General features: G+C 41.4%; 1 protein-coding gene across 4 annotated transcripts in view; it reads right to left on the minus strand.

The window, feature by feature from the left end:
• Positions 1 to 4,745: 4,745 nt before the first annotated feature.
• Positions 4,746 to 14,701, minus strand: part of galnt1 (UDP-N-acetyl-alpha-D-galactosamine:polypeptide N-acetylgalactosaminyltransferase 1) — a 56,657-nt gene continuing 46,701 nt past the window's right edge. For all 4 annotated transcript variants that reach the window (XM_074653767.1, XM_074653765.1, XM_074653768.1 and 1 more), the window contains exons 6-14: positions 14,403 to 14,530; positions 14,211 to 14,290; positions 13,626 to 13,796; positions 11,443 to 11,560; positions 10,942 to 11,122; positions 8,782 to 8,921; positions 8,448 to 8,546; positions 7,856 to 7,990; positions 4,746 to 6,951 (exon numbers count right to left, since the gene is read on the minus strand). In XM_074653767.1, the coding sequence (XP_074509868.1) occupies positions 6,805 to 6,951; positions 7,856 to 7,990; positions 8,448 to 8,546; positions 8,782 to 8,921; positions 10,942 to 11,122; positions 11,443 to 11,560; positions 13,626 to 13,796; positions 14,211 to 14,290; positions 14,403 to 14,530 (1,199 nt within the window). In that variant the 3' untranslated portion in view covers positions 4,746 to 6,804. The remainder of the gene's footprint in view (positions 6,952 to 7,855; positions 7,991 to 8,447; positions 8,547 to 8,781; positions 8,922 to 10,941; positions 11,123 to 11,442; positions 11,561 to 13,625; positions 13,797 to 14,210; positions 14,291 to 14,402; positions 14,531 to 14,701) is intronic.

A 14,701-nucleotide genomic window follows, 5' to 3' on the forward strand; every position in this document is an offset into this window, starting at 1 on the left:
TGCCAATTGCCCTTTCATACAGGAGTACACTGGGTGTTATATGGGCTCAATCTGGGCAACATAAACCAAAACCCATCTCCGCCCCAGGTTTAAGTTCTATGTGGGAACTACATGGGGACTCCATGGGCTGAAATATGGGTTGTAAGTGTGTTTGTCCACAGTTTCCATGTTGGCCCCATGCACTAATTTCCCAGTAGTGAACCAACTAGGAGCCACACGGGTAGCCCACATGTCCATTTGTCCATGTGGGACCAACTTAGTTGATCCAAGTGGGCCCCAGATAAGATGCCCATTTTGGGCCCATACCCACTTGGTACCCAGGTACCCCCAGCATAACCCATGTGGGGCCAACATGACCATGTTGGCTGGGTAGCCTTTTAAACACTGCGTTGAAGAGAAAAGTGCAAATAAACAGGACTGCATGTATTATCTGGAAAGATACACCAGAGGGCGACCACGGGACCTTGTACAAAGCTGTTTGCACATGAGTGTTGAGAGAGGCTTTGCAATTTTTGAGGATATTCAAACCACAGACAGAAAAATACATATTAAAAAGGATGTGTATAAACCAACATTAAAACTTCAAATGTCTGTGCTATTAATAAACTACAACACAAGGAGACAAAGGAAAGCACAGTGACATGAAAAACGTCAATTGTTTATTCTGTTTACAAGGTAACGCTCTGGATGAAAGTCAACAGTTTGCCAAAAAACAACTTAAAAATCAACTTCTTAAAGGAAAAAGGAGCTTGCTTTGGGTGTTTCAACACTAGGCATTCAACAGTTTTCCACATTCACATCAATAAAGTGGACAAGTATATACTCCATATACTCCAAACAACCCTGTTCTAGAGGATGGACTGTTGAGTGGGCGGAAGGCTGTCCAGGACTACGATGCCAGAAGAGAACAAACACCCAATCAACCTGTCAAAAGATCAGCACATCTCCATGTTGATCTCAAACACATTCATGAATAGATAAGGCACGGCGGGAGAAATAACATCCTCTCCAGGTTTTGAGAAAGAGATTGGATGACTCACGCCAGTGCAGCTCAAGTTGTGCTTTTTGCAAACGTCACAAAGGAAAAATGTGAACAACAGATGGCTGATCTCCCCAAAGACAAAATCCAGACTTGCCTCCATTCGTTAATGTAGGAGTGGATTTCTTTGGGCCCATTGAGGTAAAGCAAGGGCCTTCCTATGTGACATGTTACGGAGTAATCTTTACGTGTATGGCAAGCAGAACAGTTCATTTAGAAGTGGCACATTCACTGGACACACTCTTGCATCAGTGCCACTCGTCAATTCATGTGTCTCTCAATTCTGCTCAGATAATGGTACAAACTATACGGGAGCGGAGACAAAGCTAAAAAGAGCAATTGCAGAATTGAACAATGGGACAATTGAGAAACTTTTACTACATAATGACATCAAGTGGAGTGTTAACACATCAACAGATTCACATTACGGTGTGCTTGGAAAAGCATGATCAGGCTGGTTAGAAAGGCACTGATATGTTTTACATGAACGAACCTTAACTGATGAAGCCTTGGTTACTGTCTTATGTGAAGCTGAGGCAAACTTGAATGATAGACCCATTACCAAAGTCTCTGAGGATCCTAACAACCTGGAACTTCTGATGCCAAATCATCTTCTCACGTTGGAAAGGAAACTGATTTTTCCTCCAGGCCTGTTTGATCAAAAGGACAAGTAAGCAAAAAGAAGGAGATGGAAACCGGCCCAGTACATTTCAGATTTATTCTAAAAATATTAAGTTAAGGGTACCATCATTTTTGTCCAGGCCAGTTTCATTAGTTTGTTTTTTAAAATGATTCTGTTGAACCACAATTCAAAAGCAATATCTGATTTTCATTAGTTAATTTTCAGTACATTTTTATTTATTATTACTTTTGTCAGTTTCAAGTTATTTCAGTGACCATTGTGGGTTTTTCTTTCTTTAACGGAAGGGTACCAACAATTTTGTCCACATGTGCAATTGGGCAAAAATTCCATGATAACCTTTCAGCATATTGTAATGACTTTTTTTCGACTTACTATATTATGAATTTTTTTTAAAAATAAAAGAAATCATAGTATAGTATGTCGAAAAAATAAAAAAAGTCATAGTATAGTATGTCTAAAAAAAGTCAAAGTATAGTATGTCCAAAAATTTCACCAAAAAGAATCATAGTATAGTGTGTGGAAAAATATCATGAAAAAAGGCATAATATATTATGTCGAAAAAAAGTCCTACAATAGCATGTCGAAAAAAGTCATAATATAGTATGTCGAAATAAAGTCATAGTTTAACATGTTGAAGAAAAAAGGTCATAGTATAGTATGTCAAAAAGTCAAAGTATTGCATGTCCAAAAAAAACTCATAGTATACTATGTCGAAACAAAAGTCATAGTATAGTCTGCGAAAAAAGTAAAAAAATCATGGTATAGTATGTTGAAACAAATAAAAGAAATCATAGTATAGTATGTCGAAAAAATAAGTCATAGTATAGTATGTCGAAAAATGTCACCAAAAAGAGTCATAGTATAGAATGTCGAAAAATTTCATGAAAAAAGTCACTGTATAGTATGTCGAGAAAATGTCAGAGTATAGTATGTCGACAAATTAAAAGTCATAGTATAGCATGTCGAAATATTTTATGAAAAAAAGTCATAGTATGATATGTCGAAAAAAAAGTCATAGTATGGTATGTCGAAAAAAAAGTCTTGGTATAGTATGTCGAAAGAAGTCATAGTATGTTGAAAAAGAGTCAGTATGGTATGTCGAAAAAAAGTCATAGTATGTCGAAAAAATTTCATGGAAAAATGTCATAGTATAGCATCAGTGTAGTAAATCGAAAAAATTAAGTCATAGTATAATATGTAAAAAAAAAAGTCTTAGTATAGTATGTCGAAAGAAGTCATGGCATAGCATGTCAAAAGTCATAGAATAGTATGTCGAAAATCTTTATAAAAAAAAGTCATATTATAGTAGGGTGAAAAATTTCATGGAAAAAAGTCACAGTATAGCATATCGAAAAAAAGGCTTTAAACTCCTGATGTTCTTCTTATTCTTTCAAAATACTGCATTAATACTCAATATTATTACTACACATTATGAGGTAAAATACAGTATCTACAATTTATAAATTAATTTCTTTGAGAAAACAAATCTGTCCAAAAATGCAACATACGACCCACTCAACCAAAAATCAGTCTAAATAAATGAGTTAGCGCAGCGTCTTAATATTAAAATATAAATCTGATTTCACAAACAGGGATCAATAAAATAAAACGACTAAATTAGATGGACACACGTCTAAGTTTAAAAATTCCCTCTGTTCCTCTGAACATGCTTCAATATTCCGTCTTTTCTTGGGAGTTTTCCTCCGGGCCGCAGTCTGATTCAGCTTTGATCCATTTCTTCAGATCAAAGACTCCACATAGTTCTTCAGAAGTCTGCAGCACATTAAACCAGAGCTGAATCTTCCTGAGCTCAGGCGGCTCTAAATCTCCTTAACGGCAGAATCACCCATTTCATTAGCACAGAGGAAACAGAGTCAGGTGTCTCCTTGAAGAAGACTCCAGGAGGAAGCAGAGGAACTCTGCAGATTGACTTTTTGACATCTGCATCCTCAACTTGGAGAGCCTGATGTATCTTTTTTGGCCTTACTGGAGACCAAACTTAAACTGGAATGATTTGTGATCTGTAATGAGAAACTGTAGTTGTATGAAAACATCCCGATATCAAAGGAGAAGCTGTGAGGAAACAAAAGTATGCAAAACACTGTAATATGTCTTCCTGATGGCTCTTGGTGGGTCTAATCCTGACACATGAATAATTCAACAGATCAAGTCAAGGAGTCTGAATAATCTACTCCCCACAAAACATGCAGTGAGTCTGCTGCCCGACTCTATTACCTTCACTGCACTGTCATGTTTATTGAACTAGAATTACCATCTCGCGATTGTATGCCTCCGCCAACCAGTCAAGTTGCAGTTTACATCCATGTCTGTCGAAAATGTCATCACTTCATGATTTTATCCTGTTAGACATTTGAGTGAAATTGTCATAATTAGCATATGGATTCTTGAGTTATGGACAAAAAATGTGTTTGAGGTCACAGTGACCTTGATCTTTGACCACCAACATCGAATCAGTCCATCCTTGAGTCCAAGTGGACGGCTAGTGCCGAGGAAATTTGATCACGACGTTCCCGAGATATCACGTGAATGGGACGGACGTGAGGTTCACAGTGACCGTGATTACCAAAATCCAATCAGTTCATCCTTGTATCCGGGTGGAGGTTTGCGCCAAATTTGAAGAAATTCCCTCCAGGCGTTCCTGAGATATTGCGTTTACGAGAATGGTACAGGCAACACAACCCGAAAACATAATGCCTTCAGCCACAGCTGTCGTAAAAAGACAGAAGAGTCCCATTTCCCCACAAGACTTGAGATGATGATCTCTTCACACCCATGGGTGCCTCGTGCAACGGTGGTCCCTCTCCTTGACCATGTGGTTGTCACTGAACCCAAATCTTCCTCTTTCTGTTAAAAACTGAATTCTTCTGAGCGGTCTCGGTATCCGTTTCACACTATTCCACGGATAGACAGTCGGTGGTTGTAACGCACCAAGAAAAAGAGAGAGAGGAAGAAAAATGAAAGCTAGTAAACATGGATGTTAACAAAGCACAATTTACAATGTACAGACAAAAAGAGGCAGAAATCAACAATTTGCTCGTAATGTTCTGTAAACTTTTTCACCTTTTATTTTCTACATTTGGATCAGCTCAGTGTGGAAGCCTGGACATGTCCGTTTACTTCAACCCCTCACCTCCCCCCCCCCCCCCCAAAAAATCGGAGCAATCGTTACACTCCCTCTGTCTCACAATCAAAAAAACTTTCACTTCTTCCCCACGCAGTCACTCGCTCAGACATGAAACCAGTCAACAGCCTCCTCTCACTATCGTGTCCACAACAAAGAAGAACCAGTGTCCTATGTGTAAATCCCTCCTCCACTGGAGGAAGCCCAAATGGTTAAACCCTTTATGAGATCAGCTCTCCTGCTCTGACTCGCAGGAGTGATACAAAAAAAAAGAATAAAGAAAAGCATGGTGGTTGAAATGACAATGACACACTGATGTAACCGTTCAGCTGTCTGACTCATTGAGATATGAATAGTGAAATACTGCAGGTGAGCTTGCACAGTGAGATATGTAGTAATGGATTAAGATATGTCTGCTGCTGCTGCACTCTTTTGTAGTCCACAATTCAACTCTTCCCTCCCTTCAGCTCTCTACAATTATTATTCTGTCCCTGATTAAGTCTCATAACACACCTCAACGGCGTCTCTTTGATATTCTAACAACCACTTTCCAGGCTTTCTTTCCTACTGTAGATATGTCCTCAGGACAGTGCAGAGACTCGGCTCCGTTTAGAAAATAAAAGCAGCTTTTGCTCTTTTGTACAATGGACGCAGGGATACGCTGATCTGACGTCAGTCTACGCTACGGGCTCTGTTTGTCCAACAGCGAGGAATCTGAGAGCCTGTTTGTCCTAGTAAACAGATCGCTGATGGACTGGGGATTAGTACTGAAGACACACGCTCACACCGACGCATCCATCCACACACTCCACTGGAGGAAAGAAGCCCTTGGAGGGTATTTTTTCAGAGGTCATTGAGAAGAAGATATGACAAAATGGATTAAAGTATCAGGCTAGTGCAGCCTTTTTTTCCTATATGTATACAGGATGAGTGTGTGACTATGTAGTGCCTTGCGGGAGAGTTCCTTATAGTTTAACACTACATTAGGCAGTGAACATCAGTTACATATGCAGAGTCCTCTGTGTGTGTGTGTGTGTGTGTAAGCTCTATGTTAAACATCTTTAAAGACGACAGACAGACAGACTAGGGTTACTGCTCTGTGGCACTCTCACAGGACTGTAGAAACGGACATAGCCATGTAAAAACTTGACATAGAAATCTCAAGATATCACAAACATCATATTTCTCTATCTCTAGATCTCTGCGGATGGCAGACGTCGGGTCCACGTGTTCGGTCCTCTCGCTTTTTTTTGTGTGCAGTCCCGTGGAAATTCCTTTAGCGAGGAGGCTTCAGTCTGTAGAATGAGATGCCGAGGAGTAACACCAGAGGGAGACATACACTGCTGCAAGACGGTAGGAGGGGCTCTGACACACACACACACATGACAGTCTAACACACACACTTCCACATGCACCCTTCTTCATAGGAGTTCATTTTTAAAATCCATTACAAAATTAAATAAAAAAAAGAAATCAACAAGGAATTCAGCCCCCTTCTCAAAGCATACATTCATCTCAGAGTACACACACCCATTCACACACACACACTCTCTCTCATAGGAGGCAGTCAGTAAACGTTAAGTGATGAGTTGAGGGGTGGACTGCTTTGTCCAGGGAAGCTGTGAGTGCAAACCTCGACTCCACTGGCCAGTCTCATAATCACGCCCAGCGAGCCAGTCACTCTCTGCGGTTAAAAATCTCTTTTTAAAAAAACAACAAACGAACGTAAAACAACAGCCATCGTCTCCTAGAAGGAGTCTTTCCTCTCTTCTCGCACTGAGGAGGGTCAAACACACTCCTCCCTCTGATCTCTGGCAGAGGTAGTACCGTCCAATCCGTCCTCCTCTCTTCCCGAATCCCCTCGTGGGAAGTCTTTCCTTTCCTTGTGCCCAATTTTAATAAACACGTCTGTTCCCCTGATTGCTTACTCTGGGCCGCCGTATGTGTGAGTGTGTGTGTTTGCGAGTGTGCCGAGCGTGGTCAGAAGACCTCTGGAAGTGTGACGTTGCGGAGTAGCCACTGTTGGGAGCGTATGTGCGAGCAGTCTTTGACGCTGGGCACCTGGCTGTCCTCCTCGCTGGCCTTGTCCAGACACTGGTTACTGTTGACGTGGATCAGGGTCAGCTTCTGCACAGTGGGGGGAACACAGAGAGAGAGTGTGTGAGGGGGTGCAAATCAGGCTTTTGACTGGTTCATTTGAATTCACAAGGGCATGTAAAATACCTGTTCATATATCTGTAGATTATATAATTCAAAATCCCATGTTTGTTTCAGACTTTAATTTTAAGATTCAGTTTAGTTTTGGCTTCGCTGTCTGTGTGAGGCATGCTGTGGTTGAGTTGGATAATGTGTCAACAAGGATATATATCACCCAAAAACTGAAAACAATATCCCACTTACTGAAATGACAGATCGTCTTAAATATGTGTTTTCATACTGTGTGTATTGGGAATACACTGGGTTTATTATTTTCAGTTTTTAAAAACATCTGAGAATTAATGATTATCTTTTATTCATTTAGAAACAAACTGTAAAAAAAACTAAATTAAACTACATTTGCAATGCAAACACTGCCGTTTACACATCTAAACGTAGTTTACTTAGTTAGAAAGTTTGGTGCATGATCACCACCTCATTTGTGGTTTTTACCAATTTTTCTCTTCACTTTATATTATGGGATGTATTTTCTGAGCTGTGTTTATTGCAAGAGCACCTTGTTTACTGTAAACTGTACTGATCAGTGTCTTTTTGCAACAGGAAACACTCAACTTTTGGATGTGTGGGGACGTAAAATAGAGTCGAAAATCGGTTTGCATTTTGTCTGCTTCAAAAAACGAAAATGATGAATCTCTGGGATATAAAAGCTTTGAGGCTTTTCTGGTGTAAATTACCTTTAATACCTTTCAAGACCTGCATGATAACTGTCTGTGTATGTTAATGTGTGTACATTTAATGTACCAGTAAATCTGTGCATTTATGATGTCCTCAGTTACACCCTGACATGTACATTTTCATAACTTCTTCCACTCACCACAGAGTCGTACTCCCAGAGCTGGTTGCCTTTGAGGTGATGACACTTGAGCATCATGACGGGTCCGTTTAGCTTGGACACGTCTAGACACAAGTCGTCTGTCCTGATCTCCTTATTGGCCGTGTATGAGAAAACCTGCACGTCACACAAACAGATTCCAGATTTTAAAACACTTTATCATCTTTCTTTCATGATTACTGCCAGGAAGGAATGAACGTCTTATCACTGTGTTTACTGTCAGGAGCAGCGGCTCTACTCTGAGCTCCTTTTTGATGTTTGAGCTCCTCACCCTATCTCCCAAGTTTGAGCCCAGCCATTGAGGAGGCATGTTTGCAGAGGCGGACCAACAATGTCCAGAACCTTCTCCTCTCGGGGCAAATCTCAGCCACACCTGGTGCCTTGATGCTGAGGAGCATCTTAACTACCTCAGAGACCTCTGCCAGGGATATGGGTGAGTCTTACCCCGAGCCAAGCCCTGCTTTCCCTCTCTGAGTCATCTAACAGTTTTCCAGTACTTTCTTGAGGCCAACTGAAAGTCCTTCTTCATAGCCTCCCCAAACTCCTCCCACACCCAGGTTTTTGCTTTGGATACCTGGTTGCCTCCCATGCCGTGGCAGTTGAAAATGCCGACTTTCTCATTCTCCTTGCGGGCCATGTTGTCCAGGCACTGGTTGGTCTCCACGTTACGGATCTGAGCAGAATACACAAAGAGACCACATTAAGCAACATCATTACTGAAAAATAAAACCACACCCGTTGATTCAAACATTCAGATTCAATGTGTCTGCTTGGATGTCCGCCTAAAGGCAGTGAATCACAGATGCATCTGTGTCTGTCTTACAACGAATAACAGTATCTCAAATGTTGTGGTTCAGATAGTGTATGTGTGAGTATGTGTGAGTGTGTGTGAGTGTGTGTGAGTATACCTCTCCCAGGGAGTAATAGTGCCTGGGGATCTGCGAGTCAGGGTAGACGTTCTCCAAGTACCAACTGAAGGGTTTACATTGAAGCTTTTGTCTCAGAGCCGAGCGAGACGTGATGTCACCGTAGTCCACTTTGGTCACACCTGAACACACACACATTAACATGTAGGTCAGTAACTATGGCACCAAACCACATTCACACAGTCCAGTGTTTTCTGAGTGGCTGTTAAATTAATTTTTCCATGTAAGCATTATTTAAAGTGTGTCATTGGTAAAGTAGAATGAGGTCACACATTGATTTGAAGCACCCAAAACCCAATATCATTGAATTGCACAGCTCACATGTCTGATGGTCAAGAACCTGAAAAGTGACACTTGAATACCAAACCTCTATAGACTAGGTGGAGCGTGCTCCTTTTGCAGAGTATATAGTGCCTATATTGGATACCCTTTTCCTGCCTTTTAGTAAGAGATGGAAATAGAGTGATTTAATATGACATTTGTGCTTTTCTGTCAGGATGTCCAGGATGGCTAAATAATGAACCCACACCATCTTTTTATTTCTCAACACTAACATTTAGCTGCTTATAAGCCTTTATCTATGTTACAATGGCTGGAATGTCCCCAAACATACCTTCTAACTTATCTTATTTAATCTAAAAGTCTATTTGAATAGTTTAATGCTGAGAAAAGTCACTGATATACAGCTGGTTACGTGGCAATTAAAGGAGTAGTCCAACATTTGATAAAGTGCACTTTTTTGCTTATCTGCTGAGAGTTTGAGGAGAAGATAAATACCACTCATATCTGCAAGCAAGATGTTGAACTATTCCTTCACAATACTGATGAAGAATTGAATCTTTTGTCTGGTAGAAAGAATAAAGTTATTTTTTTTCTTGAAATGTTCTATGTTGTCCACATTTACCATCCAATGACTCCAGAGTCTACACTACATATACTCTATTCTCTATAGTAAGCACTCTGAATTTGTATATCTTTAGACAAAAGGTATTACTACTTATTATTACAACTTACACTGGTCAGAACCACTCTCTGATGAGCATGAGGAATCCCATGCTCCATGTTGTTATAGGATGTGTGGGGTCAGACTAGCCACTGAGAGAACTACAACTGATCACTTCTCCTGACTCATGCAAACAGGCACTCTAACGTGTTGAATACCCTGATTCCAGACATACAGTATGAATTGCTGTCCACATTTCCAATTTCTTTAGTGATTCAAAATCGTTTAGTGTTGTATTAACCCAGATGGAAAACCAGCAGAGCCAATCAGAGCTTTGTGGACAGCATTAAAATAGGGGACGTCATCTTCCTGTGGCATAGCTAGCAAAAAATGTCCACAGAAATGGCAACAAGCTAAATAGGTTGTTGTGAGTCGACTCACATGAATAAATCTTAAACCAGTTTCCTGGATCGACAACATTATGTCACCGCTACCGTGAACGTCTTCGATGTTGACTGAAATGACTTTGACAGGACGGACACATCAGTTACTACTGACTGCTCATGGCAAAATAATCCCCCTCCCAAACTGAATAGAGCTAACATGAACACAATCTCTCACTGAATAATGACGTGAAAACAAAATGACAGTTCAGTCTTAACTATCAAGCCACATGCTGTTGTGGCTGTTAAAGTCACTGTTGGTGGTTAAGTGTTAAAATTGCAGCAGGTATTTATTTTCATTGCCTGTAGGTGGCCACATTAACATGTCTACATCTGCAGATCTAAACTGCTGTTACTTTCCTTTCTTCTAGGTCGCACAGATTTAGCATGTTTAGAACTGGTTTAACTGTAACAGAACAGCTCCTCCCGACAAAAATGGAGTAATTGAGTGAGTTCCAAACTGGTTTCAAGAGGTGCTTCACATCTATAAATGTTCTCCATTTAGTGACTTTTGCTTTACTTTCGGTTGTCTCTCCGATGCCAGCTTGTGCGTGTGTGCAAGTCAATATGTGCTTCGTAGCATGAAATTACTTGCCGCCCCCCCATCCCGCACTGTTGGGTCACCACTGCAATATCACACTGTCAACCGGGTTAATGGATAGATCACACCCGCTACAGAGGTTAAACTCCACACATGAGCACATGCATGCATGCATAACTTGCATGAGCGCAAAAACACAACATACACTCACTCACCAGGAGAGATGATGTAGAAGAAGTTTTTAAATTCATCCATCCAGACTTCTGCCAGGCGTCGGTTGTTTTTGTTGATGATCTGTCCCGTTCCCCCAGGAAACGTGTAGGGTGTTGCCTTTCTGAACACGTGGCCCACGTGAGAGCAAGTGACAATCTCTAGAGTCCCACCGCACTGCCAAATCTGTGAAAACCCAACAGATTTGGCATCAACACACACATATACAGTATACTGTGTAGAATAGACATACTGTAAAGCCTCTGCTGGGAGATGGATGACGCAATTTGGTCCCGTCTGCGCTGTGACAATCTGAATAAGTTTGATTGAACGCCAGTCAGGATGACGTCCGACGAAGTATTAGTCAAGTCAACAGTTTAGTCAGAGAACTCATACGTGCAATGTGCATGTGTGTGTGTTTGTGAACCCGAGCAGACAGTCCTGAGTGCCTGCCAGTGCATGGAAGAATACAGTCATGTCAACTAGCCGCGGGTGTGTTCACTCACTCTAAAAGAGATTTCCAGGTTCTCTCCACCCCAGATGTCCATGCCTGCGTCATACGTGCCGATCTCCTGGAAATAATCCCTGTCTATGGAGAACAAGCCGCCTGCCATGGTGGGAGTCCTGGAGGGAGACAGGACAGCAGGGTAAATTAAGAGTGAGGTGGGTTAGTGGCACTTAATTCCCAAGCCCTGCTTTCTAAAAGGTCACACAGTATCTACAGATCCCATCAGAGGTTTAGGTTTCACCACTCTAACCCCCTGTTCTTTGCTGTTTTCCTGTTTTTTCATTCTGCTCACTTCTCTGTTGTGTGTGTGTGTGCGTGTTAGTGTTTAATGGTCTCAAGGCTCTGCCCCTATTTCTCCCCCTCAGAATAGTTTCCTCCGTTGTAGATGAGGCTTATTTTCTTTACTGCCTGTTTTTGCTTTCGTTCAACCTCCCAAGTTCACTTACCGACACACAATACCTTGCATACAAACGGACAAACACAGATGAGACATATCCTGAGAGCACACAGGGTAAAGTGTTTGGCTGAGAGTGGGAAATAACAAGCGACACAAATACTAGCTTGTCGAACAACACACAGATGTTTTGATCGCAGACGATAACTGCAAAACTATAAACAAAGTGGCGAATTATGGCAATATTAATAATAGATACGTGTGCTTTTCTTTTTACTGTAGACATATCAAAGCTATCTAAACTCTTCAGCTAACAAATCACTGTTTTTACAAGACTCAAACACATCGCAGTAAAACAAACACATATGTACACGGCAGCGCAAAACAATTTCTAATTAAAGACATTCACAGTGAGTGTCACTTACAAAGAGTTACATATGTGTTTATTACCACATTGTGACATTGAAATAAACAAACACTGCTACAATAAGAAACAACAACTGTGCTACAGGGCAGTATTTTGGTGGTAAATTCTCTCAGCCTTTCGTCTGAAGGAATTACAACATCTAATTGACGCAAGGTCATTTACTATGTTCAGAGGATTTTCTTTACACCTTGGATTTGTTGTGTTTTTTTCTGACCAATAGCTGTAAAGAGAAACTTTCCATGTGACCTCAGACTTTTGCACAGTATTGTAAATTACAAGGTAGGTGAGCCCATAACAACCAGTTTAGCTGTTGAGGTTTCCTCCTGTACCGTGTCGCTGAGGCTCCTCAGAGTGTGACAGCAGCAGGCTGTGCATCGGCTAATGAAGAAACACTCTCAAGGAAATTATATTAGCAGCCATTTAACACCAAGTGCACATGTGAGATGTTGAAATCACATCAGTGATGCTCTTTACTGACTGATTCTACTCATTTCCCACTAACAAATCCTACACTGTGAACTATATCGGTGCTCGACTGAAACCTAATACACAAGCTTTGTTCTGAAATGTGTTTACGTGCAATAGCTTTCAAATCCTCTCAGTAATATAGAACTACTCCATAACAGGACATGGTTTATGTAAGTTATTTCCTTAGTCTAAAAGTACTTCTTAATTTACGACCCTGACCCTACACAACACATTTTGTTTTTTTAGGCTATTTACAATACGCCCTTAGGAAAGTTTGGCCGTGCACAACTGTGAAAAACAACCAAAAACAGGCGCACAGATTGTTACGTAAGATATATTATGTGTGTGACCTTGAATAATGGCGTGCATAGAAAACAAGAGCAGGAAGAAGAGATGATAGACAGGCAGAAATAAGCTCTTGACTTTAGTTCCAAGGCCTGAGCGCGACCATGAGAAATGATACAAGGAATAAAACTACACAGAATCTCACATAAACATTATGTTTATGTATGTTTTAAACATCTCGACTAAAGCTACATTTCTGCCTTAAGAACAGTTTTTTTTTTATTATTAACTGTGGTAAATTAAATGGTGAGTGTATAATTACTCTGCGCACATCAATTGTGAATGCCTATCAGCAACGGTGATGCTCACAGGCTATAAGTTATTCTAAACAGCTGACTGACAGAGTTAGTGTGAATGATCATGTGGTATTTTACTAATGATTCCATTTTGCCCCTGAAGGCAAATTCGCTTTTCACTTGACCCAACAGAGAGGGGGAAGGGTCAGCTGCACAACAGCAGCCCTGGAGCTGGTAGGGATCAAATAACTAACTGAAAGATGCTTCAAAAAAGCCAAATCAAACCCGGATCGTCCCGCTGTATCACCCACCTGACGGGCAGCGTGCGGTCTCCTTTGCGGCGGTCCATCTCTCTCTGGGGTACAGGGTACCAGCGGAAGTTGAGCTTCCAGTTGAAGCCCCCGTACGTCATATCGGATCCTGCCATATACTCGAACGTATCATCACTGATCACGTCGATGATGGGGCACACCACCGTTCTCCTACAGCAAACACACACACACACACACACACACACACACACACACACACACATCAACACACAAACATTCAGCAGCCTTCTGTTCATAACCTTGGGTGGTCATCAATCATGACTAAGTGCTCATCTGCAAGGTGTGGCACCTCCTGAACCATATGCATTTAAGCAATGGACCAAGCTGGGACTTCCCATCAGCCATCACTCATCACACCCTCTTAAACCCTGTGTGTGTGTGTGTGTGTGTGTTGTTGTATATATTTGAGTACCTGCTTGCGGGAAGCAGTAAACAAAGAATAAGTAATTAAGCATCAAATAAACACAGGGGCAAGCCCCCTGCAGGCTCAACAATAGTTTATTGATTTGTTTTTAATGCTTGCCATAGGTGTGTATGTCTTGTGTGTGTGTGTGTGTGTCTTACTTGTCTTGCTTGATGCGGGCGAGCAGAGGCTCGAGCCACCCTGTTGTGCATTCACAATGAGCATCCAGAAAGGTTATGACCTAGAAACACGGAGAGAAAACATTAGACAAACCCAACAGTGCAGACACCATATGGTGAGCAGGTCACTGGGTGGTGGATGTCACATATGTGCACACACACACATACACACACCTGGCCAGTGGAGAGAGATGCTCCCTTGAGGCGAGCACGAATAAGTCCAGACCGCTGCTCCATCCTCACCACTCTGACGGGGACTTCCAGCCTTCTGACATACTGCTCTAACGGCCGCTTTAGGAAATCTTAAACACACACGGAGACAGACAAAAAACACACACAACAGAAGATGGATTACAAGCCACTCCTCCAAACTACTCCTTGTGTAGCAACAGAGATCAAAAGTCTGTATTTTTGCTTGTGTGAATATGTCCTAGCATGCCTGCTGACATCCCTTCTACCTGCAGAGAGCTCCC

This window comes from Sebastes fasciatus, chromosome 12 (assembly GCF_043250625.1).
Source record: "Sebastes fasciatus isolate fSebFas1 chromosome 12, fSebFas1.pri, whole genome shotgun sequence".
NCBI classification, from domain to species: Eukaryota; Metazoa; Chordata; class Actinopteri; order Perciformes; family Sebastidae; genus Sebastes; species Sebastes fasciatus.